At 39.7% G+C, this 23,848-nt stretch overlaps 1 protein-coding gene across 2 annotated transcripts; it reads left to right on the top strand.

Annotated features, from left to right (window-relative positions):
• Nucleotides 1–1,075: 1,075 nt before the first annotated feature.
• On the top strand, nt 1,076–22,523 carry LOC131936556 (polyadenylate-binding protein 1). 2 transcript variants are annotated; one of them, XM_059293589.1, is made up of 12 exons: nt 1,076–1,399; nt 5,483–5,603; nt 6,540–6,745; nt 7,738–7,787; nt 8,180–8,321; nt 9,255–9,329; nt 9,514–9,636; nt 10,083–10,217; nt 10,866–10,940; nt 11,315–11,628; nt 18,946–19,225; nt 21,720–22,523. In XM_059293589.1, the coding sequence occupies exons 1-12, from the start codon at nt 1,298–1,300 to the stop codon at nt 21,882–21,884; spliced, it is 1,788 nt and encodes a 595-aa protein (XP_059149572.1). In that variant the 5' UTR covers nt 1,076–1,297; the 3' UTR covers nt 21,885–22,523. The 2 variants fall into 2 exon arrangements, with proteins under 2 accessions (XP_059149572.1, XP_059149573.1); XM_059293590.1 differs by lacking the exons at nt 1,076–1,399; nt 5,483–5,603; nt 6,540–6,745 and adding an exon at nt 7,074–7,087.
• The last annotated feature ends 1,325 nt before the right edge of the window (nt 22,524–23,848 follow it).

Here is a 23,848-nt window from a genome sequence, read left to right as displayed (position 1 = left end):
TCCAACACAAACATAAACAACAGCCCTACACCTCAACCCCCACTATGTCTAACACAAACATAAACAACAGCCCTACACCTCAACCCCCACTATGTCTAACACAAACATAAACAACAGCCCTACACCTCAACCCCCACTATGTCTAACACAAACATAAACAACAGCCCTACAGCTAAACCCCCTCTCCACTTCTTCTGACGCTAATACAGCGCCCCCTACCCTTACTGTAGTAAACACAACACCCCCACCCCTTACTGACACTGACATAGAGATTAACCTCTGTTGACACTGACACCGCGGCCACACCCCCACTGCAACTGTTACAGCGTCCCTCCCCTTACGTATACTAACATAGAGCCCCCCCCCCTCTACTGTGATTAAGACAGCGACCCTACCCCTATGTGACACCACACCCTAAGAGACGACGAATGCCTAAGTTTGTTTTCTTTCAGGTTATATTGCCAAAGCGTATTGGCGTATTTAAGGAACTACCTAAACGGTGAGAATCGTTTAAGCTTTCTTTTGTTGCTTTTTACAGCAGTGATAAGTCATCTAAAAAGAACAAACACTTTTCAACATGAAATAAAACAATTCTAGAACATCTTTCTACAATAAACCAACGTTTTAAAAAAGTACATTTGTAAAAATAACTCTTTTCTTATAACAGCGCATTTAAAACAACCGTTTTCATTCATATTAACAAGCATTATTTCGAATGATTTTGCAAGCAAATTATTTAATTGGGATATTTAAAAACATTTTTGCAGCAAATCCGTATTAACTTTTTAAAAAGTTTATTGTTCATGAAAATATTCTAAAATACTATGAACACAATTTTCAATAATTTAAAAATGTAACTAACATTGTTTTTTTTTTAAATGCAGTAACTTTAGGGCATATAATTAAACTTTATTTTGCGAGCCCTTGTATGTTAGATCTCATTTTTTAAAGGGCCAATTTTTCCCGTGTCCTACACGATCCAATAGATCAAATGGGAATTCCCGATGCCATTCACTTGAGCCGCACACTCAAAACCACCATCTTCAAACGTGACGCAATCCATGCAAAGCAATAAATTCGTCACCAAGGAAGAATGACGTCACTCTCCAATGAATTGACAAAACATTGCTGAAAGAGGGACAACGCTCAAATCTTTGGAGAAAATTATTTTACATAAAACATATAATTAAAAATAAACAAACGAAGCACGCGAGATAACGTTCTTGCCTTTTTCTTTGCTGGAATGAAAAGACAACAACCTTAGCTCCAGTGAACTCTTGGCATCACCGCTGACGTTATGACATCGACGACGTCGACGACTCAGGACTTGGCGGCCATGTTGGCCAATATGTCAGCCGCTTCGCTTTTTGTTGGGGAGCTGCTGCCTCATGTCAACGAGGTAATTGCTCTTTCTTTCTATTTAATTAATTATGCTAATTAGTTTAAAACCAAACGCGTGTGATCCGTATGATATGAACGGGTAATTTTCGAAGGTAGGTAAGGCTTATGCTTTGTTTTGGAAATAACATTGGCTACCTTCTAGATCTAGCGCTTACTACAGTTATAATCCTAGAATCTTGATCTAGGCCCTAATCAATCTAGCCATAGGCTCTAGCCCATCCTAGCCCTAGGCCCTAACCCATCATAGTCCTAGGCCTTAACTCATCCTAGCCCTAGGCTCTAGCCCATCCTAGCCCTAGGCCCTAGCCCATCATAGTCTTAGTCCTTGCCCAAAACCTAACCCTAGCTCTAGCTCTAGGACATAGCCCTAGGTGTAGCCCCAGCCTGTAGCAATCAGCTATTAATCATTAACCATTATAACATAGCCACTAGCCATTAGCCATTAGCTTTTAACCTTTAATCTTTAACATTGAGCCTTCAACCTTAGCCATCAGCCTTTCTTTAGCCATTAACCATTAACCATTAGTTAGCCTTTAGACCCTAACCATGTTCCCATTATAATATAGCCACTAGATTCTAGCCATTAGCCATTAACTTTTAACCTTTAATCTTTAACATTTAGTCTTCAACCTTAGCCATTAGCCTTTCTTTAGCCATTAACCATTAGCCTTTAGACCCTAACCATTAGCCACATTGGCCCTAGAGTACTAGACGAACTCTATTATAGCTATAGCATCCCTATCACATGAATGGCTGTATGATCACGCCCTACCCATAACCCTAGCTGTATTGTGGATTGCCATTTTTGTTACCAGCCATAGCCATTACCTTTACCTTGGCACCCAATTCTAATCTAGTTCCTGGTTCCTTATCCAGACTCTGAGATCCTAGTGCAAATACTGCAATCCTAACCGGGACTCTTGAGACCCATGTCTAGACTCTAGACCCATCGATCTTAGACTCTTAATCCAGGCAATGTTCGTAGCCTTGACCTTAGCCCTTATGATTACATAATAACTCTAATAAGATCTCTGTCCTATTCTCAACCTTAGCCCCGATATTATCCCTCAACCTATCAGGAACCATCTATACGATACTACCTTACTTTGCGCTTTGTAGTCTTTTCAAATACCAGTCCATAAAAATGGCTTACATAAAAACAATTGCTGAAGCTGTTGGTCCCAACATTATAATTAATCATTTCTAATTAATCTGCAATCATGCATTTAAATTTCGTACATGTATTACTAATTACATACGGTTGCATCAAATCTGTGGTTAGTGTAAGGGCAAGGGTTTGTGTTAGACTTAGCATAAATTAGGAACGCATGTATAGTATAGTTTCCTTTTAATGTATCAAATGCTAACATATGTCTAAGATGGTAAAGCAATGTGTACCTAAAAACTAAAAGTAACAATTTGAGCTACGCCCTGCTTCGGTCATCAAAAACTATAGATTCCCATTGATAGATCGACAGTTTCCTGTTCCCATTCAAAGAGCGACACTTTCATGTTCCCATTCATAGATCGACACTTTCATGTTCCCATTTAAAGATCGACACTTTCATGTTCCCATTTAAAGATAGACAGGTTCCTGTTCCCATTTAAAGATAGACAGGTTCCTGTTCCCATTTAAAGATAGACACTTTCATGTTCCTATTTAAAGATCGACACTCTCATGTTCGCATTCAAAGATCGACACTTTCATGTTCCCATTTAAAGATAGACAGGTTCCTGTTCCCATTCAAAGAGCGACACTTTCATGTTCCCATTCATAGATCGACACTTTCATGTTCCCATTTAAAGATCGACACTTTCATGTTCCCATTTAAAGATAGACAGGTTCCTGTTCCCATTTAAAGATAGACAGGTTCCTGTTCCCATTTAAAGATAGACACTTTCATGTTCCTATTTAAAGATCGACACTCTCATGTTCGCATTCAAAGATCGACACTTTCATGTTCCCATTTAAAGATAGACAGGTTCCTGTTCCCATTTAAAGATCGACACTTTCATGTTCCCATTTAAAGATCGACACTTTAATGTTCCCATTTAAAGATAGACACTTTCATGTTCCCAATCAAAGATCGACACTCTAATGTTCCCATTCAAAAATCGACACTTTCATGTTCCCATTTAAAGATAGACACTTTCATGTTCCCATTTAAAGATAGACACTTTCATGTTCCCATTTAAAGATAGACACTTTCATGTTCCCATTTAAAGATATACAGGTTCATGTTCCCATTTAAATATCGACACTTTCATGTTCCCATTCAAAGATCGACACTTTCATGTTCCCATTTAATGATAGACAGGTTCCTGTTCCCATTTAAAGATAGACACTTTCATGTTCCCAATTAAAGATCGACACTTTCATGTTCCCATTTAAAGATCGACACTTTCATGTTCCCATTTAAAGATAGACACTTTTATGTTCCCATTTAAAGATAGACAGGTTCCTGTTCCTATTTAAAGATCGACACTCTCATGTTCCCATTTAAAGATAGACAGGTTCCTGTTCCTATTTAAAGATCGACACTTTCATGTTCCCATTCAAAGATCGACACTTTCATGTTCCCATTCAAAGATCGACACTTTCATGTTCCCATTTAAAGATAGACAGGTTCCTGTTCCCATTTAAAGATAGACAGGTTCCTGTTCCTATTTAAAGATCGACACTTTCATGTTCCCATTTAATGATCGACACTTTCATGTTCCCTGTTAGAATCGATGTTTTGCTAGTTCTGTCTTGATTCGGATTTCACTAGGATTAACCCAGGCTATAACCATAGTCCTAACCTAAACACTGACATTTGAACCCTACAGACCATAACCATAGTCCTAACCTAAACACTGACATTTGAACCCTACAGACCATAACCATAGTCCTAACCTAAACACTGACATTTGAACGCTAATTAAAATCCTGTCTCTGATTCTGCTCTGCACTAAACTGACTCTAACACTGCTTATCCGGTGTTAAGTACAAAACATTCCAAACGATACTGTGAGAGCATGCCGGACATTTGACAATCATTGGAAGATGGCTTGGTAGTATTATCATTACAGCTAGGTTTCGACGCTACTTTGAATGTTATGTTTGAGTTTTTTTGGGGGGTTTTGGGTGGGGGGAATGTATTGTTATCAGTTACATGGTAATAAATGGTGTTTAGGTGTATTGCAAGTGGTGTCTTTATTTTACAGGTGATTTTATACAAGAAGTTTGCCAATTGGTGTCTTTATTTTGTAGGTGATTTTATACAAGAAGTTTGCCAATTGGTGTCTTTATGTTGCAGGTGATTTTATACAAGAAGTTTGTAAATTGGTGTCTTTATGTTGCAGGTGATTTTATACAAGAAGTTTGTAAATTGGTGTCTTTATGTTGCAGGTGATTTTATACAAGAAGTTTGTAAATTGGTGTCTTTATGTTGCAGGTGATTTTATACAAGAAGTTTGTAAATTGGTGTCTTTATGTTGCAGGTGATTTTATACAAGAAGTTTGTAAATTGGTGTCTTTATGTTGCAGGTGATTTTATACAAGAAGTTTGTAAATTGGTGTCTTTATGTTGCAGGTGATTTTATACAAGAAGTTTGTAAATTGGTGTCTTTATGTTGCAGGTGATTTTATACAAGAAGTTTGTAAATTGGTGTCTTTATGTTGCAGGTGATTTTATACAAGAAGTTTGTAAATTGGTGTCTTTATGTTGCAGGTGATTTTATACAAGAAGTTTGTAAATTGGTGTCTTTATGTTGCAGGTGATTTTATACAAGAAGTTTGTAAATTGGTGTCTTTATGTTGCAGGTGATTTTATACAAGAAGTTTGTAAATTGGTGTCTTTATGTTGCAGGTGATTTTATACAAGAAGTTTGTAAATTGGTGTCTTTATGTTGCAGGTGATTTTATACAAGAAGTTTGTAAATTGGTGTCTTTATGTTGCAGGTGATTTTATACAAGAAGTTTGTAAATTGGTGTCTTTATGTTGCAGGTGATTTTATACAAGAAGTTTGTAAATTGGTGTCTTTATGTTGCAGGTGATTTTATACAAGAAGTTTGCCAATTGGTGTCTTTATGTTACAGGTGATTTTATACAAGAAGTTTGCCCCAATGGGAACAGTAACATCAGTGAAGTTGTGTCGGGACTGGGTCACGGGAAAGTCGTTATGCTATGCTTATGTCAACTTCGAGAATCCAGCCGAAGGTTAGTGTATGGACAGCTGTACTAGGTAGACCGCATTTAGTTAAGACTCAATGATTTTATAATAAGGTTTGTGTATGGACAGCTGTACTAGGTAGACCGCATTTAGTTAAGACTCAATGATTTTATAATAAGGTTAGCGTATGGACAGCTGTACTAGGTAGACCGCATTTAGTTAAGACTCAATGATTTTAACGTAAGGTTAGTGTATGGACAAGCTGTACTAGATAGACCGCATTTAGTTAAGACTGAATGATTTTATCGTAAGGTTAGTGTATGAAAAGCTGTACTAGATAGACCGCATTTAGTTAAGACTGAATGATTTTATCGTAAGGTTAGTGTATGAAAAGCTGTACTAGATAGACCGCATTTAGTTAAGACTGAATGATTTTATCGTAAGGTTAGTGTATGAAAAGCTGTACTAGATAGACCGCATTTAGTTAAGACTGAATGATTTTATCGTAAGGTTAGTGTATGAAAAGCTGTACTAGATAGACCGCATTTAGTTAAGACTGAATGATTTTATCGTTAGGTTAGTGTATGAAAAGCTGTACTAGGTAGACCGCATTTAAACTCAATGATGTATCGTTATCTCATGAGAACCAATAATGGTCGCATTACATATATCATTTCTCATTAATAAGCTACCAGCCGCTTTGTGATATGTTGCAAGGTTTAAGATTAAGACTAGACTGAACGATATTCGCCTGTTAGCCCACTTGTATAAAACTATTTGTAACCCTAAGCTTTACACTAAAACACAAAACATATTCCTTATCGTATATCTAAGGGTTATTAATTGATTGCTAACTGCTCACAAATGTGAGGTTTGCCTAACAAATACACAAATTAACCCTTGGATAATTTTGAATTATTATCTAGATATTTCTTCTGAAATATATGTTTAATCAAATAATGATGTAGCTCATCTGTTTTCAGCCGAAAAAGCGTACCGTTCATTGAACTACGAGCTACTGGAGGGTCAGCCCATGAGGATCATGAAGTCCACCCGCAACCCGTGGCTCCAGAAAGGCGGGGACTGCAGCTGCTTCCATCACCACTGTTGTAGCAGCAACAACAACAAAGGTTTCGTTGACGCTAAAACACTGGTCGAGGCTATAGAGAGTTACAGTATGGCTTTTAAGGTAACTTTGTATTGTGAGCTTAACTTTGCGGAGTTTGTTGTTTCTTAGTATATTATAGAAGGTTACAGTATGGCTTTTAAGGTAACTTTGTACAGAACATCAAAGTTAGGGAATTTTTCGTCCTTTAATCTTATAAACTGCACATTAGAGATTTACAGTATGGCTTTTAAGGTAACTTTGTGCTGTGAGCTTAACTTAGAGAGTTCGTTGTCTTGTAATCTTAAACACTATTTATTAGAGAGGTACTGTATTGCTTTTAAAATAACTTTGTGCTGTGAGCTTAACTTTACGGAGTTCGTTGTTTTGTAGTATATTATAGAAGGTTACAGTATGGCTTTTAAGGTAACTGTGTTGCGAACATAACTTTAGGGAATTTGTTGCTTTTAATATATAGATAGCAGGTTATAGTATGATTTTTAAGATACCCCCGTGTTGTAAACTTTACATTAAGGGTTAGGAGATGTTTTCAGTTTTTCAAATCCCATAAAAGATAAAATAGAAGATTGCAGTGTGGCTTTTAATGTAACTTTGTGTTGTAAACTTAACTTTAGGAAATTTGTTGATTTTGCAGTATATTGTAGTCAGTTACGGTGTAGCTTTTAAGATAACTTCGTGTTGTAAGCTTGGTTTGAGGAGTGTACTCAGGTTTTCTAGTTGTATAAAATATACACGTACATTGGATTATTACGGTATGGGGTTTTATGTAACTTTGTGCTGTTAGCTTAAATTTAGGAGGTTTATTGTTTTCTAGTCATAAAAATATATGACAGAAGCTTATAGAATAGTTTTGAAGGTAACTTCATGTTGTAAGCCTATTTTTTGGGAGTATTTTCATGTTTTTTGTATTATAAAATGTGTTTTAGATACTAAAGAGAGTTAACTGCGTATTTTTATTTGCTTCTATTTACCTGTGTTATTTCCCTTTGTTTACGTTTACTGAAAAAAAACTTCTACAAAAATTATTAGATGTAAATGTTCCATTTTTCTCACAGAATTTGGCTATCCAAGATTCAGGAGAAGCCAAGGGACCCACGGGCTATAAGTAAGTTAACTTTCTAATAATAGCACCTTGATATATGATTATTTAAAAATCTCATGATGTGTTGTAATTTTGATCTCACGACAGGTAAAAAGGAAGCTATTTCTTGGGTGTATCAGTCCCAACCAGTAGCATAGCACTAACCTTTGGTGTCTTCCTCGCCCTGACCTCCCTGCTTACAGTAGTAATCCCATCTCTAACTCACTACCAACAGCTATATTTGACTTCACAACCTACATCAGTAGCGGCAGCATTAAAAACAAATTTGACACCCTTGTCTATTGTCATCAACATTCGTGTCAAAATAAACGTTAAATAAGATTGTTGCCATTGTAGCAATATCGTTATCTCCCTTATATTTTAGGCTCCTTTACATTGTAATTATCTTTTCCCAGATATTCGAGCGAATTTCTGAAACGTATGAACAATGTTAACAACCGCTTCACGAACGTGTTCATAAAGAATTTCAAAGATCTGCTGGATGATTTTAAACTGTGGAAGTTGTGTAAACAATTTGGTGAAGTGACCAGTGCTAAGGTAGGTGGTGCATGTGTCATACAGCCTCGTTCTCATGCTAGGCGGTTAGCTGACCCTGACTTTAAAATACAGTGCGGAGATATTGGATATCTACTCAAGTATCTGGGAGATAATAAACCATTCCGCCTAGCAGAAACGTCGCTGTTGTATAGCAGATAATTCAGTTAACCAAATCAATATCAGTTAATTCATTCAGTTAATTAATTCAGTTAACCAAATCAATATCAGTTAATTCATTCTATTACTCAAATCAATAACAGTTAATTCATTCAGTTAATCAAATCAATACCTAAATATTTGCTTATTATTAATAGCATAATGATTATTATTATAAACCGACGTTTAAGAAATACAAAAGTGTAAGGGTATCGCCTACTAATCAATGAATCAGAATACAACCAGCCCGCCCCTAGACATAGTGTTATATGTTCACCATCTCTAACATATAAACATACCAGTCACTAATGCAAATAAAAGGTTGTCATCTAACTAGAACTGTTTAGACCGGCAGAAATCGCCGTCGAATATATTCAATAAACTTAATCAAATGTACTTCTATGGTGTCAGAATATTCGACCAAATCATTTCATAGAAACTTTTTTTTTGTTTACTGTCTCTATAGAAACTATTTAACTTTCTATTGCCAGTCAATAAAAAAGTAATAAGTTATGAGTTTCAAATTTGTAGTGTATTCGATATAATACAAAAACTGACAGATCAATATTTACAGATTCATTGAACTCAGTGACTGGTTTTTAAATCATCAGTTTCAATGTTTGCTTTTAACTTAGTGGGCAGAAAAAAAAACCTCACGTAATATTGATTCACTATAAATACTATACCTTGTGACATCTTTTATTTACTAACATCTTGACCGTATTTATATGAATAAAAGCGCGCCTCTGTAAACACTATGAAACCATTACTCCCCAGGTCATGGTGGATGAGTACGGTATCTCCAAGGGCTTCGGCTTTGCTTGTTTTACCGATTCAGACGCAGCTCAGAGGGTAAGCTACAAGGGCACTCACTCTTGTTTTGTTTCTGCATTATGAAAATGAACAGGGCTTACCTCCCCTGGCTGGCTGTTGTGACACGAATTCTCACTCCAGCAGAGTTAGTTAGCTTGAAACTTTCTGATGGGGGATTTCCGTTTTTTCTGATGGGGGATTTCCGTTTTTCGTCGTCTTGCAGGCTGTGAACAAGCTGAACGGGCTGGTGTTGGATGGGCGGACGTTGTATGCTGGTCCGGCATTGACAAGGACACAGAGACAGAGAGACTTCAGTTTCAGATACGATAATGACGAGCACAAGAATGTGAGTTGGATGGCCTCTAAAAACCGTGTTTGTGGTTTCAAGTTCCCATCATGCCTTGAAACTATCCCACATTTTTTAAGACAACAAACTCGAAAACAACTTGCCATTAACATTACACCGTTTATTGTTCATAGTGTACTTTAATTTAGAACAAAACAAAAGCATATTCCAATTAGATCTAGTTGCGATGCATCTTTATTCAAGTATATTATTACTACCTATACATGGTTTCAAGGGCGATATAAATGAATCTGGAAGTTGAGAATAAATAATAACCTTACTGTGGGGATTGTGTTAAAAATTGTCCAGTCTTGCCGTTACTCTTGGGTTAAAATATTAATTTGTCACATTCACGTCATACGTTCAAATATTTATCTCTGTTTATTTAAGATTAACGTGACTCCTACCTTAAATAACGTTAAAATTTGTGTCTCTGTGTCCCCCAGGATTGGCGTCACAACAACAACAACGCCAACATGACTTGTTCCCCGCGCATTTGCATCCGGAACTTGCGAGACATTGTGGACGAGATTCGACTGAGGAAGGAGTTTGAGCGCTTCGGTCCTGTCTTCCAGGCAGAGGTACCCCATCTTTTTATTTTTATTCTACCCTCCCAGTTTCCCGAATAGTTACCATCTTTTGAAAATTTCTCCCTCCCAATACACCACATAGGTTATCTTTTTATTTTTTTTATTTTCCCCTCCCTGATTCCTGCATCATCTTTTCCCCCTTTGTGTCTAAGAGAGCTGAAGTAAAGTTCATCTGTTTCAATGACCTCGGCATACAAGGGGATAATGTATTCATCACTATGCCCAGCCGCCTTTGTTTCCTAAACGTTAATTAGGTACTCATTAGAGTTGGGTGGACCAAAGATGTTCTACTGACATGAACCTAGATTTTCCAGCTTGAGACCTCTGGGTTAGCAGACTAGCGCTCTACCGCTAGGTCACACCGTCCCTTAGTTTCCTGCATAAGTACTGTTCATCTTTTAAATTTCCCACTCCCAATTTCCCTTAGAAGTTCCGTCATTTTTATTTTCCCCTACCATTTCTTCTCACAGATTCCGTCTTTACATTATAATTTTTCTTTACCAAAATCCATCAAAGAACCGCCTTTCAATTTTCCCTCTCCAGATTTCTCTCAAAACCCCTAAAACAACCCCGAATTTTAGCTCGATGAAGTATTTATCTTCTAATTCAAATAGTTAACATGAAATGCCTTTATTCCAGTTGTTAAAGACCTACGACGGAAGATCAAAAGGGGTCGGATATGTTACTTACAAGGAGCAGACTGACGCGACCAAGGTTTGGCACCAACATTTTTCTATCCCAGTTTATTTAAACAGCGCAGAAGGGGGGGGGGGGGGGGGGTAGCACCCGACGTAGCACCCGACGTCGCTACGCCACTGATAAATCGTTCTTGTTCAAACTTAGACGAATGTATTTTTTTATAAATCATAATTAATCGGTTAATTAATTGAAACGAAAATAGACATTATTTTACTTTTAAGAGTATTTAAAACGTTAGTTTTGTTTCTTAACATTGCGTAATGCTACTTGTTTTTAAAATCCCAAGATAGCTGTAATATAAATGTTTGTTGCTTATTACTAATAATAAACTGTTGTCGTTAAATCAATCTGGATTATATCTAAATACGGATCAACCTTTCTAATCCTAGGCTCTAAACTCCATGCATGGCAAGGTGATATACGGCACTCGAATCAGTGTGACGTATGCCCATAACTACACAAACACGGCGACGAATACGATTCCAGACAATTCTTTGACCCCCACCAACACCATCAACGGTGGCAGCGACCCTGGAACCAACACCAGCAACGTCACCAACACAAGCAACGACGGCGACAACAACAGCAAGAATTTCATGCAGCTCAAAGACCTGGTCAGCTCTCTGGCAAACAAAGGTCATCCCGTCAACATCAACGACATTAGTAACTTCAACACCGGCAGTAGCGTGAATCGAAACTCCAGGTCAGGATATGGCTTACTTCGTTAGTAGCGTTAATCTTACACCCAAGTAAGGTCGTTAGTTCATCATTTGCGTTAATCATAGAGCCAAGTAAGGACGTTACTTACTTCATCAGTAAAGTAACCTTATTGACATTAGTTACCTATCAGTAACGTTAATCTTAGACCCAGGTAAGGACGTCAGTTACTTCATCATTAGCGTTAATCTTAGACCTAAATAAGGACGTTTAGTTACTTCATCAGTAACGTAACCTTAACCACCATATTGACATTGGTTACCTATCAGTAACGTTAATCTTAACCCTAAGTAAGTACGTTTGGTTACTTCATCAGTAACGTTAATATTAACTCCAAGTAAGGACGTCAGTTACTTCATCATTAGCGTTAATCTTAGCCCCAAGTAAGGACGTTAGTTACTTCATCATTAGCGTTAATCTTAACTCCAAGTAAGGACGTTTAGTTACTTCATCAGTAACGTAACCTTAACCACTATATTGACATTAGTTACCTATCAGTAACGTTAATCTTAACCCCATGTAAGGACATTTAGTTACTTCATCATTAGCGTTAATCTTAGAGCCAAGTATAGACCATGGTTACTTCTTCAGCACCGTTACCCTCATCAGCAGTGTTATCAGAAACCAGTGTTTATTCCAGACTTTTTTCTCCAGAGGGGGGGGGGGGGGTGGCACTTGAAATTTTCAGGGGGGCGGTAGACTTTTCGGGGTGGGGGTGGGGGGTGGCGGACACTGTTAAAAGTATATATCTCTATAATAATAGTTTCGCTGTCTGTGTATCTGACAAGAACGCTCTGTCTGACAAGAACGCTCTAGAGAAAACACAAGCAATTTAAAAACATGCACAGTAATTCGAAAAACGAAATATGACGTCGACACATTTAGCGCACAGAGTAGAAAATAATCTCAAACCCAGAGAGTGCTCAAAGTTATATGACGTCATTGATTTTCGCGTTAACATTGAATAAAAAGGAAATGTTGTCTAATCTAAATGGTTTGCGTGAAGAGTTTCTTGCATACAATTCTTCGGGTAGGGGCGAAGCCCCACCCCCCGCGTAAGAACGTCTGAGCCCCCCCCCTCCCCAACTCAAAAGAAATTTCTTCATCGATACTCTATAATAAAATTACCGCCTAATTAATGTGTCTAATCTAAAAAGTGGTTTTCTTGCAATGGGACGGTAGACATGTTTTTTTTTTGGGGGGGGGGGGGGGGGGGTGGAGGGGTGGGGGGGGGTGTGTGTGGGGGGGGGGGTGGTGTGTGGGGGTGGGGGGGGTGGTGTGTGGGGGGGGGTGGGTTGGTTTCAGTGTTTCTTTCAGACTTTTTCCTCCCCGGAGAGGGGTGGGGGTACTTGAAATTTTCGGGGGCGGGGGTAGAATTTTCTGGGAGGGGGCGGACACTGGAAAAAGTATATAATTATATTTCGTTGAATGGGACGGTAGACATGATTTTTTTGGGAGTGGGGGGTGGGGGGGTGGGAGGTGGGGGGGTGGCGGGGGGGGGGGGTGGTGGGGGGGTGTGGGGGGGTGGTGTGTGGGGGGGGGGGTGGGGGTGGTGTGGGGGGGGGTGGCGGGTGGTGTGTGGGGGGTGGGGGTGGGGGGGTGTGTGTGGGGGTGGGGGGTGGGTGGTGTGTGGAGGTGTGTGTGTGGGGGTGGGGGGGGGTGGGGTGGGGTGGTTTCCTCATCGATACTCTATAATAAAATTACCACCTAATTAATGTGTCTAATCTAAAAAGTGGTTTTCTCGCAATTTCTTTAATGCAATTCTTCGCGTAGTGGCTAAGCGCGACACCAGTGTTTCTTTCAGACTTTTTCCTCCCCGGAGAGGGGCAGGGGGGTACTTGAGGTTTTCGGGGGCGGGGGTAGAATTTTCGGGAAGGGGGCGGACACTGGAAAAAGTATTTCGTTGAATGGGACGGTAGACATGTTTTTTTGGGGGGTGGGGGTGGGTGGGTGGGGGTGGGTGGGGGGAGGTGTGTGGGGGGTGGGGGTGGTGGGGGGTGGGGGTGGGGGTGGGTGGTGTGTGGGGGGTGGAGGTGTGTGTGGGGGTGGGGGGTGGGGGTGGGGGTGGTGTGTGTGGGGTGGGGGGGTGGGGGTGTGTGGGGGGGGTGGGATGGTTTTAGTTTAGAGAAAAGAGACAGCACTATCAGCCTAGCGCCCGTTGTACCCTTCCTCAACGGGCCATTTATCTAGTTTTCTATATAAATTTCATTTCGTTCGGGGGGTGGAGGCGGTAGACTTTCTTCGGGGAGGCTCTGCCCCCCCCCCCCCCCGAAGAGATGCCTGGAAGAAACTCTGTCAGAAACCCATATAAGGACTTGTCACTCTATCAGTAGTCCTATTAAAATTAAAAACAAAATTCTTTAGTAACGATAATGTTAGCAGCGGTGATTTAAAAAAAATTAAATCCACATTTTAAAGATTTTGCATATGGGGTTATTTGTTATTGACTTCTCACTACTGTATGCCATGTTGCCCCTCCCCCCCCCCCCCCCCCTTATGTTTTAATGCTTCAGCCCTACCCATGTAATAACCACATTTCAGTATTTTCCTCATCTTCTTAACACATCTACACAGTCAAACCCCCAGTTCCCCGTTTGCTGCTTCGTATACTTACAACTGGGGGGGTCAATTTACTTACTACTAGGGGTCACTATACTACTGGGGGTCAGTATACTAACTACTGGGGGTCAGTATACTTAGTACTGGGGGTTAGTTCGACAACAGCACGGTCAGATTTATGGTAATGAAACATAGCATAGTATCCTTTAATACATCACTGCAGGGCTGAATAGATTCCATTTGACATGTGTCCGTCCTACCTGTGACGGTGAAACCGTTTAGGCCTAGCTCCACGTTATTCTTACACCACCCCTTACCTGCTCTATACTCCCCCCCCCCCCTCTATACAACTACGTACATTCCTATCTTTCGTCCCCCTCGCAGGCCCCTCTCTAGTTGGCTAGTTTGTCCACGTGACACACCGCCAATGTAAAGGCATATAAGGGGATGCAACAAAGGGATTCTCGCACTCTCCCAGCACTGAGCTCAGCTGGTGGTGTCGCACGCGGCGTTGGGGCCGTCGGCCCGACCTCCACGTGTTTTTCTGGGTTTGGTTTTACTTAGTTATTTCTTACTTTTACTTAACTTTACTTTTTATATGCATAATTGATTAACAGTGTATCAAGGAGTTTTAATAAATACCATATATAGATATTATCTTGCTGTCATGTATTTTTTTCATAAACACTATACATTGTTACTTTACATTGTGCTAGTCGATGACTTACCTGAATTACTTAACTTTACACTGCCCGTGCCTTAGCCCACAGGGCATTTAAATACTTATCTGACCTAAACTATTCCTGCCTGTGATGTAATTCCACGTGGCAGTTGAGTAGATATTTGTTACCTGCTGTACTACTTTTATCCTGCACGTGTATCAGCCACGGAGCAGTAGATATATATCATACACAGCCTCATTCTATTTTACTACAGGCCGTAAACTGCGGGCATTGAGTTGACCCGTAGTCATCGGACCTGCTATTTTATTTTATTAACCGGCCGTAAACCCTTGCCAGAGACAAGAGGTCATCGGACCTGGTAAGAACCAATTATCATTTTAATAAGGCTGTGAACTCTGGGCATTGAATTGACCCTTAGTCATCAGACCTTAATAATATTACCTCTAGTTATACAATACTAGAATCTATATTCCCGGTAAAGAAGCGGCACAGACCCTCTTACCGGTTGAATACCAGCATTTCACTGATTTTACTATTATATCTATTATACGGTACCAAATATTTATCTTTTACCGTTAACATGGGGGCTCGTCAAACTAAATTACTAGACACGAGTTAGCCACTCGTATTTGAATAAATCCTGCTGTTTCACATATTTGAATTTTACTGCTGTTGTTTACTTTGAATTTTCAGAAAAAATATTTCTGTGTGTTATTGCTACCTGCTCAAGAAGTATTCTGTACAACTGACGGCTGCACAAGAAAGGCAAGACCACTGGAATTGTAGCTAAGTGTCAAGTTTTAGCTTTTGACTCTGACTTACTACGTTGATTCCTTTAGTGGTACTTTTAAAACTGGTCTCCTATTCTTGTAGTTAGCTTAGTAGTCTATTATTTGCAGAATAGGCCTACTTCTGTTAGTCTGTCAAATACTTTTCTTGTAGTTAGTTTATTGTTAGGCGTGACCCGGTACACGGCTTGAGCACACGCGTGTCACGTTACCAGTGTCAACGGCCTAGCCAGGCTGCATAATGAGTGGCTCCACTAGCATCCCCGCCCTCATCAGGTACGCCATTGACTATGGCTACGAAGGGGCGGCACTCAGTGCATTTGTTAGACAAAGATACCAAGAGAATTTAGAGGACTTACAAGAAGAAGAGGAACGAAGAAGATTAGACGAAGAAGAAAGATTAAATGAGCTGCAGTGGGAAGAAGAAATTAAATTAAAAGAGAGAAAATGGGCTATAGAAGCCAGGTTCTATGAATTTGAAAGATCGGAGTGGGATAGTATCAAACCAATAGCAAAACAAGAAGACGAAATGTTAGCAGATACCAGCATATCAATAGCTGAGAAAATTATTATTTGTAACGAACGTATAAGAAGAATGACCGAAATGAAAGCACGCTTGCAGATAGCCGAGCAGGCGATGCTTGAGCAGCTGAAAAACATGACCATATTAGGACCTGAACCAACACCCGCTACACCAGACACACCAACCCTGCCACAGGGAGAAGATAACACTCATGATGCTACACTGAGCCATAGCAGCAACTTCGTTAAAATTACTTCCCCTGCCCCGACTGAATCATCAATAAACACAGCACCGGATGCTTCAGTCGACCTTAATTATGCAAACAACCCAACCACTGAGATTGTCAGCCTTATCGGCCCCATTGTTATACCTACCACACATACCAAACCTTACCAGCCCCTGCCCAGAGGGAAAAAATTCGCCGACGAGAGGAGGATCGCTCTCGGTCCTGAATTACCTGTCGCAGCTATACAAGGGGCAGATAATCAACAAAGCAAGTTACAATTATCACCCTTAGCAACAAAATCTGGTTCTCGCCCCTTGCGGACCGAATCAGACTTATCGTCCCCAACTAACAGCACAGTCAATTACTGCGTACCTGGCCAAAACAAGAACTCTAACGCTCAAATTGGCCAACGCAGACAACCTCGTTGGAAGCCCCGCCCTCCTACATACAACTTGATGAAACAACGGTCCAAGGACACCAGCCTAAGTTATCGGGAGACGTGCCGTTTGCTCTATAGCTGTTGTGTCCATGTCTACCCATCTCTAATTACTGGCGCTTCACGTTTTGCCACCCACCCCATTCTGAGTTTTGACAAGTCACTAAGCATAACTTAGCTAGTTAGACTTAGGGTGGAATTTCTTAGTAAGTCATGGTCGATTGCCTGAACTTAGCTCAAATCCAGCCTTGCACTTAATTGATGCAAGCTGCACAGTTAAAAAATAATGAAGCTATTTTATGACTTACTTTGATATATGTTGTATACACAAGCATTGCTTTTTAAAAAAAATTCTATGGGCATTTATCATTGTCATATCTTATGTAATCATAACTTCATATCTATGCATAAATTTGTTGGTTTCCCTTGTTCTTGCAGTATTTTTCACAGGTTTCCACTGACTTCTTAGACCTGGTTGTCATACTTCTAAAACAGAACTTGGCGTTAGTTAATTTCCTGAATACAATGTAAACTTATACTGAACAAAAAAATGTCATTATTCACCGTTGTCTTATTACAATTTACATAAAAACAATTTTTGTTTTCTATAGCCTCTAATGGCATATCACAATGTTGTAATTGATGTTGGACTAATGTATACTCATTTTGCCTGTCAATGGCCTATGTTTCAATGTTATTAATTTTCGTCTAAAGACATTGTTATTTACATTTTTTGCTTAACTATACTTTGAAAGACACATGAAAAGATATTGTTTTATTTCTGGTCCGCTGAAAATTGCGTTACCACGAAATTTTAGCGAGGAAAGGGGGTGTGACGGTGAAACCGTTTAGGCCTAGCTCCACGTTATTCTTACACCACCCCTTACCTGCTCTATACTCCCCCCCCCCCCTCTATACAACTACGTACATTCCTATCTTTCGTCCCCCTCGCAGGCCCCTCTCTAGTTGGCTAGTTTGTCCACGTGACACACCGCCAATGTAAAGGCATATAAGGGGATGCAACAAAGGGATTCTCGCACTCTCCCAGCACTGAGCTCAGCTGGTGGTGTCGCACGCGGCGTTGGGGCCGTCGGCCCGACCTCCACGTGTTTTTCTGGGTTTGGTTTTTACTTAGTTATTTCTTACTTTTACTTAACTTTACTTTTTATATGCATAATTGATTAACAGTGTATCAAGGAGTTTTAATAAATACCATATATAGATATTATCTTGCTGTCATGTATTTTTTTCATAAACACTATACATTGTTACTTTACATTGTGCTAGTCGATGACTTACCTGAATTACTTAACTTTACACTGCCCGTGCCTTAGCCCACAGGGCATTTAAATACTTATCTGACCTAAACTATTCCTGCCTGTGATGTAATTCCACGTGGCAGTTGAGTAGATATTTGTTACCTGCTGTACTACTTTTATCCTGCACGTGTATCAGCCACGGAGCAGTAGATATATATCATACACAGCCTCATTCTATTTTTACTACAGGCCGTAAACTGCGGGCATTGAGTTGACCCGTAGTCATCGGACCTGCTATTTTATTTTATTAACCGGCCGTAAACCCTTGCCAGAGACAAGAGGTCATCGGACCTGGTAAGAACCAATTATCATTTTAATAAGGCTGTGAACTCTGGGCATTGAATTGACCCTTAGTCATCAGACCTTAATAATATTACCTCTAGTTATACAATACTAGAATCTATATTCCCGGTAAAGAAGCGGCACAGACCCTCTTACCGGTTGAATACCAGCATTTCACTGATTTTACTATTATATCTATTATACGGTACCAAATATTTATCTTTTACCGTTAACACTACCATGCAATTACTAAACGTTATATCAATGGAAACTAATCCCTAAACATGAGCTTAAACAATTCAACAAAACACGAACAAATATACTTCCAAACTGTAATACTAATCCTGTTATTAACACCCTTGTATATAGCCTTTGTCGTTTCATCTCTTGCTAGCGTTAGTACGAATTACCTAACTGTCTGTTTGTTGAACTACAGCAACTGTTTTTGTTGAACGCCACCACCACTGTTTTCTCGTTTCTCCTCCAGTAATAATACTGACAACATCAACACAAGCAATAACGCCATCTTGGCGATGTCAGCCCGCAAACTGAGTGACGCCGCGGGGGGTGCTGAGCCCGGCGACGCCGTCCATGGGAATGGCAGTGGCAGTGGTAGTGGCAGTGAGCAGAAGCGCTGCGACGACGACGCCGGCGACGACATGACAGGCACGACTGCAACGCTTTCAGTCAAGAATTTAGACGAATCGATTACTGACGAAAAATTGGAGAGTCTCTTCAGCGTGTATGGACATGTCTTGTCAGCTAAGGTGAGACTAGGCATTAAGCTGTGTGAATGTCACAAGACTAGTCATTTAGCTGTGTGAATGTCTTGTCAGCTAAGGTGAGACTAGACATTTAGCTGTGTGAATGTCTTGTCAGCTAAGGTGAGACTAGGCATTAGCTGTGTGAATGTCTTGTCAGCTAAGGTGAGACTTGGCATTTAACTGTGTGAATGTCTTGTCAGCTAAGGTGAGACTAGACATTTAGCTGTGTGAATGTCTTGTTAGCTTAGGTATGACTAGGCATTTAGCTGTGTGAATGTCTTGTTAGCTAAGGTGCGACTAGACATTTAGCTGTGAGAATGTCTTGTTAGCTAAGGTGAGACTAGACATTTAGCTGTGTGAATGTCTTGTTAGCTAAGGTGAGACTACGCATTTAGCTGTGAGAATGTCTTGTTAGCTAAGGTGAGACTACGCATTTAGCTGTGAGAATGTCTTGTTAGCTAAGGTGAGACTAGACATTTAGCTGTGTGAATGTCTTGTTAGCTAAGGTAAGACTAGGCATTAGCTTTGTGAATGTCTTGTAAGCTAGGGTAAGACTAGGCATTAGCTTTGTGAATGTCTTGTAAGCTAGGGTAAGACTAGGCATTAGCTTTGTGAATGTCTTGTAAGGTAAGGTTAGACTAGACATTTAGCTGTGTGAATGTCTTGTTAGCTAAGGTAAGACTAGGCATTAGCTTTGTGAATGTCTTGTAAGCTAGGGTAAGACTAGGCATTAGCTTTGTGAATGTCTTGTAAGCTAGGGTAAGACTAGGCATTAGCTTTGTGAATGTCTTGTTAGCTTAGGTGAGACTAGGTATTTAGCTGTGTGAATGTCTTGTCAGCTAAGGTGAGACTAGACATTTAGCTGTGTGAATGTCTTGTTAGCTAAGGCGAGACTAGACATTTAGCTGTGTGAATGTCTTGTTAGCTTAGGTGAGACTAGACATTTAGCTGTGTGAATGTCTTGTTAGCTTGGGTATGACTAGGCATTTAGCTGTGTGAATGTCTTGTTAGCTTAGGTGAGACTAGACATTTAGCTGTGTGAATGTCTTGTTAGCTTGGGTATGACTAGGCATTTAGCTGTGTGAATGTCTTGTTAGCTAAGGCGAGACTAGACATTTAGCTGTGTGAATGTCTTGTTAGCTAAGGCGAGACTAGACATTTAGCTGTGTGAATGTCTTGTCAGCTAAGGTGAGACTAGACATTTAGCTGTGTGAATGTCTTGTTAGCTAAGGTGAGACTAGACATTTAGCTGTGTGAATGTCTTGTTAGCTTGGGTATGACTAGGCATTTAGCTGTGTGAATGTCTTGTTAGCTAAGGTGAGACTAGACATTTAGCTGTGTGAATGTCTTGTTAGCTTGGGTATGACTAGGTATTTAGCTGTGTGAATGTCTTGTTAGCTTAGGTGAGACTAGACATTTAGCTGTGTGAATGTCTTGTTAGCTAAGGTGAGACTAGACATTTAGCTGTGTGAATGTCTTGTTAGCTTGGGTATGACTAGGCATTTAGCTGTGTGAATGTCTTGTTAGCTAAGGCGAGACTAGACATTTAGCTGTGTGAATGTCTTGTTAGCTAAGGCGAGACTAGACATTTAGCTGTGTGAATGTCTTGTCAGCTAAGGTGAGACTAGACATTTAGCTGTGTGAATGTCTTGTTAGCTTGGGTATGACTAGGCATTTAGCTGTGTGAATGTCTTGTTAGCTTGGGTATGACTAGGCATTTAGCTGTGTGAATGTCTTGTTAGCTAAGGCGAGACTAGACATTTAGCTGTGTGAATGTCTTGTTAGCTAAGGCGAGACTAGACATTTAGCTGTGTGAATGTCTTGTTAACTGAGACTAGTCATTTAGCGTGTATGGATATATCTGGTCACCTTAGGTGAGACCAGACTTCATGAGCACACAGGTCACATCTTGTCAGCTAAGCTCAGACCATGTTATACAGTTTGTCCAGCTTTGTCACTATTAAATCAAAACAATACTTTGTTAAAATAATGTATTTACAATTATGCAAGGTCGAATCATTCACTATATTGTGGTGGTGTGATCAGTTTTATGCCCCGCCGTTCCACCCCCTCCCCCCTTCCCAAGTACATCCAGGTATTATTAACAGCTGAGTAAATATGTGCTCAGGTCTGAGACTCAGCTATTGTGGCGTTCTATCACTGATTACTACATTCCTCTAAGTAGAAACAAGATATTCTTCTCGTAATATTCGTGTGAAACTTAATAAAGCTGTTAATTGTGTTGAATGTTGATCTGTCTATTGAATGCCTTTAGGTTAATATATCGATCCCTTTAACTGCCTTTAATAGAATACCATTATGACTAGTGAAGATCTAATTACATTATCGTAAAGATATAAATGGCAGATCAGATTAACACACGTAGTCAGATTACGTTTAGTTATTTTTTTAAAATAATTTATCCCAAGACACCGTATATAAAAGTTTTGTAATTTCTGAACAGGTTTCATAAAGTTTGTCTTTGTTTGTCTTGCAGGTTATTTCCAACGAGTTTGGTGTTTCCAAAGGTTTTGGATTTGTAATTATGTCCGATGTTCAGGATGCTGTACGGGCCATCAAGAATCTGGATGGCCGTATCGTGGTCAACCGGCCAGTCTACGTGGCCCCGACGGCCCAGGCCAGGTGTCTGACGAAAGCGTAAAATCAGGCCATTGGGATGACGTAATTACAAGTCAGGGTGGCAAGTTCACAAGAATTCTCTTCAAATCTTCGGGCTGTACGGCTTTGTGGTGACCTGCCTGTCGAAGTGGCCAGATCAACCTGACGGAAAACCCCCCAAAAATACGATACCATCAACGGCCTATCCCTCAGTACAGCACCTAGATCAAGACCCATCAAGTTTACCAAGTGAGCGTCAGGGGAAGTAACCAACCTGAAAGTTTCAGCAAGATGAGACGACCTCAGCACCCCCCTCGTCCTCAACCCCCTCCAGCTCATAGTGTCAAAATATGACTAGTTTTGTTACTCTGTTCAACCATTTTCCTCTTTCTCTCCATCTACTTGTTTTTGCCATATTTTTATATCAGAGACATAAAGGTCAAGAATCACTTGACATTTCTACTTGCCACTGTGCATGTTCTCGCTGCCAGACTGTCGTCTGTATGTACGGCAGCGAGCGCGCGCCACTGTGGTTATTTTTTACTGCTATCATTGTGTGTCATTCTCTAGGAACTTAATCACTCTCAACGTCTTGAACATTGTTCTGAGTAAACTTTTTCGTAATATGAACAGAATGACGTATTTGTAACAATAAAGACGTTTCATTACATTTTAAAACATGTGTTTCTAGCTTCAAGATGCATTACTTTTGTTTTTCCTTCATACTTGTATTCTCATGTTTGTTTAAAACTGTTGTTGTATTTATTTATATTTTATGTTTGTTTACAAAAAATGTTGCAAATATGTTTACCTAATGTTTTTTTTTTTAAATTCAGTTGCTTTATTTCTCTTAGTTATTTAAAATTAATTCGTGATTAGTACACAGTTCAAGCTGAACATCGCACTATTTCGCACCAAATCGACAGTCATCGACTCGACATATTCAGGTAGTTCCTAAACTGCTTGCAACTAATTCATTACTTTGCAGCCATCTGAATTGATAAAAGCGGTCGTTGTCAACAGCTACACAAACTTTACACTTAGTTTCAGCTATCTAAAATACTAACCTTAACTTGTATAGTATTTTGTAGTAAAACATGGCATTCAGTTATTTCCCTTAAGTATATTGTTTACTTTAATTTCTTATTACAAGAAAAGAAAGGTGGTCGATTCCTTGACCAGAGTACTTGTGAACTAGCCAGTTTTTTTTATATTCCTGCAGTAAGAGTAAAGGACTTGAAGATGTTGACATTGTTGAAAGCCTACTGAACTGTGGTCGAAGATGCTGGAATGTAATGAGATTTCAATGGCATCAGGTCCACTAGACGAGTCATTGGGTTCCAGAGTTTCTGCTCTGGCGCCTGCCAGCATCGTGGTGTGCAGTGTGAGCGCACCACGTGAATTAGCCGATAGGTGGCGCTACAGATAATGGAAATGCATTTAGTGGTCATCTTTGTGCATGCCTGACCGATATGTGTACATTAGGTGCTAGTGGATAAATGAGATGTGTATTCACATAACAGTAAACAAACATATTACAATGTTAAGGATCCTTCAGTACTTTCATTCACATGTCGAAAATTTAGAAAAAAAGTTTTAATTTACTAAAATTTACTTGTGTTCTAATCAAAATCTAAACTCACCCAAAATAATAAAAATAAAAATTGAATAATAAATAAAACAAGCTGAAACAAAAACTTTAAAGTGACAAAGATTATTGCCATCGTTTCATCTACTTCTCTATAAAGTCAGTTACATCTCCGCTACCCTAGCTATTGTTGATACAGTCGATTAGTCACATTAGGTCGACACCGCCCAATGATGGTAGACATAGAGGCACTTTAGAATCTGTTTCAATACTATCGTGTCAAATATTCCCTTTCTATTCTCTTTATTGATGAGATTTTCTCTAGGTCAGATGAACTGGTCAGACCACTTCGACCTACTTCTTTGTTTTAATTAAGTTAATTTAATTAACGTAATTGGAATTGATACATTGGTGACAAC

This window comes from Physella acuta, unplaced genomic scaffold (assembly GCF_028476545.2).
Source record: "Physella acuta isolate Inbredline_101_S28 unplaced genomic scaffold, ASM2847654v3 ptg000180l, whole genome shotgun sequence".
NCBI lineage: Eukaryota > Metazoa > Mollusca > Gastropoda > Physidae > Physella > Physella acuta.
Note: the sequence above shows the minus strand (reverse complement) of the source record. Positions and strands in the feature narration are given on the sequence as shown.

What these genes read in the sequence shown, in the direction of transcription:
- LOC131936556 (XM_059293589.1), top strand. Translation starts at nt 1,298, where the DNA reads ATGACATCGACGACGTCGACGACTCAGGACTTGGCGGCCATGTTGGCC. An exon ending in TGCTGCCTCATGTCAACGAG is followed by an intron (nt 1,400 to 5,482) that starts GTAATTGCTCTT and finishes TTTATGTTACAG; the next exon opens with GTGATTTTATACAAGAAGTT. An exon ending in GTGAAGTGACCAGTGCTAAG is followed by an intron (nt 8,322 to 9,254) that starts GTAGGTGGTGCA and finishes ATTACTCCCCAG; the next exon opens with GTCATGGTGGATGAGTACGG.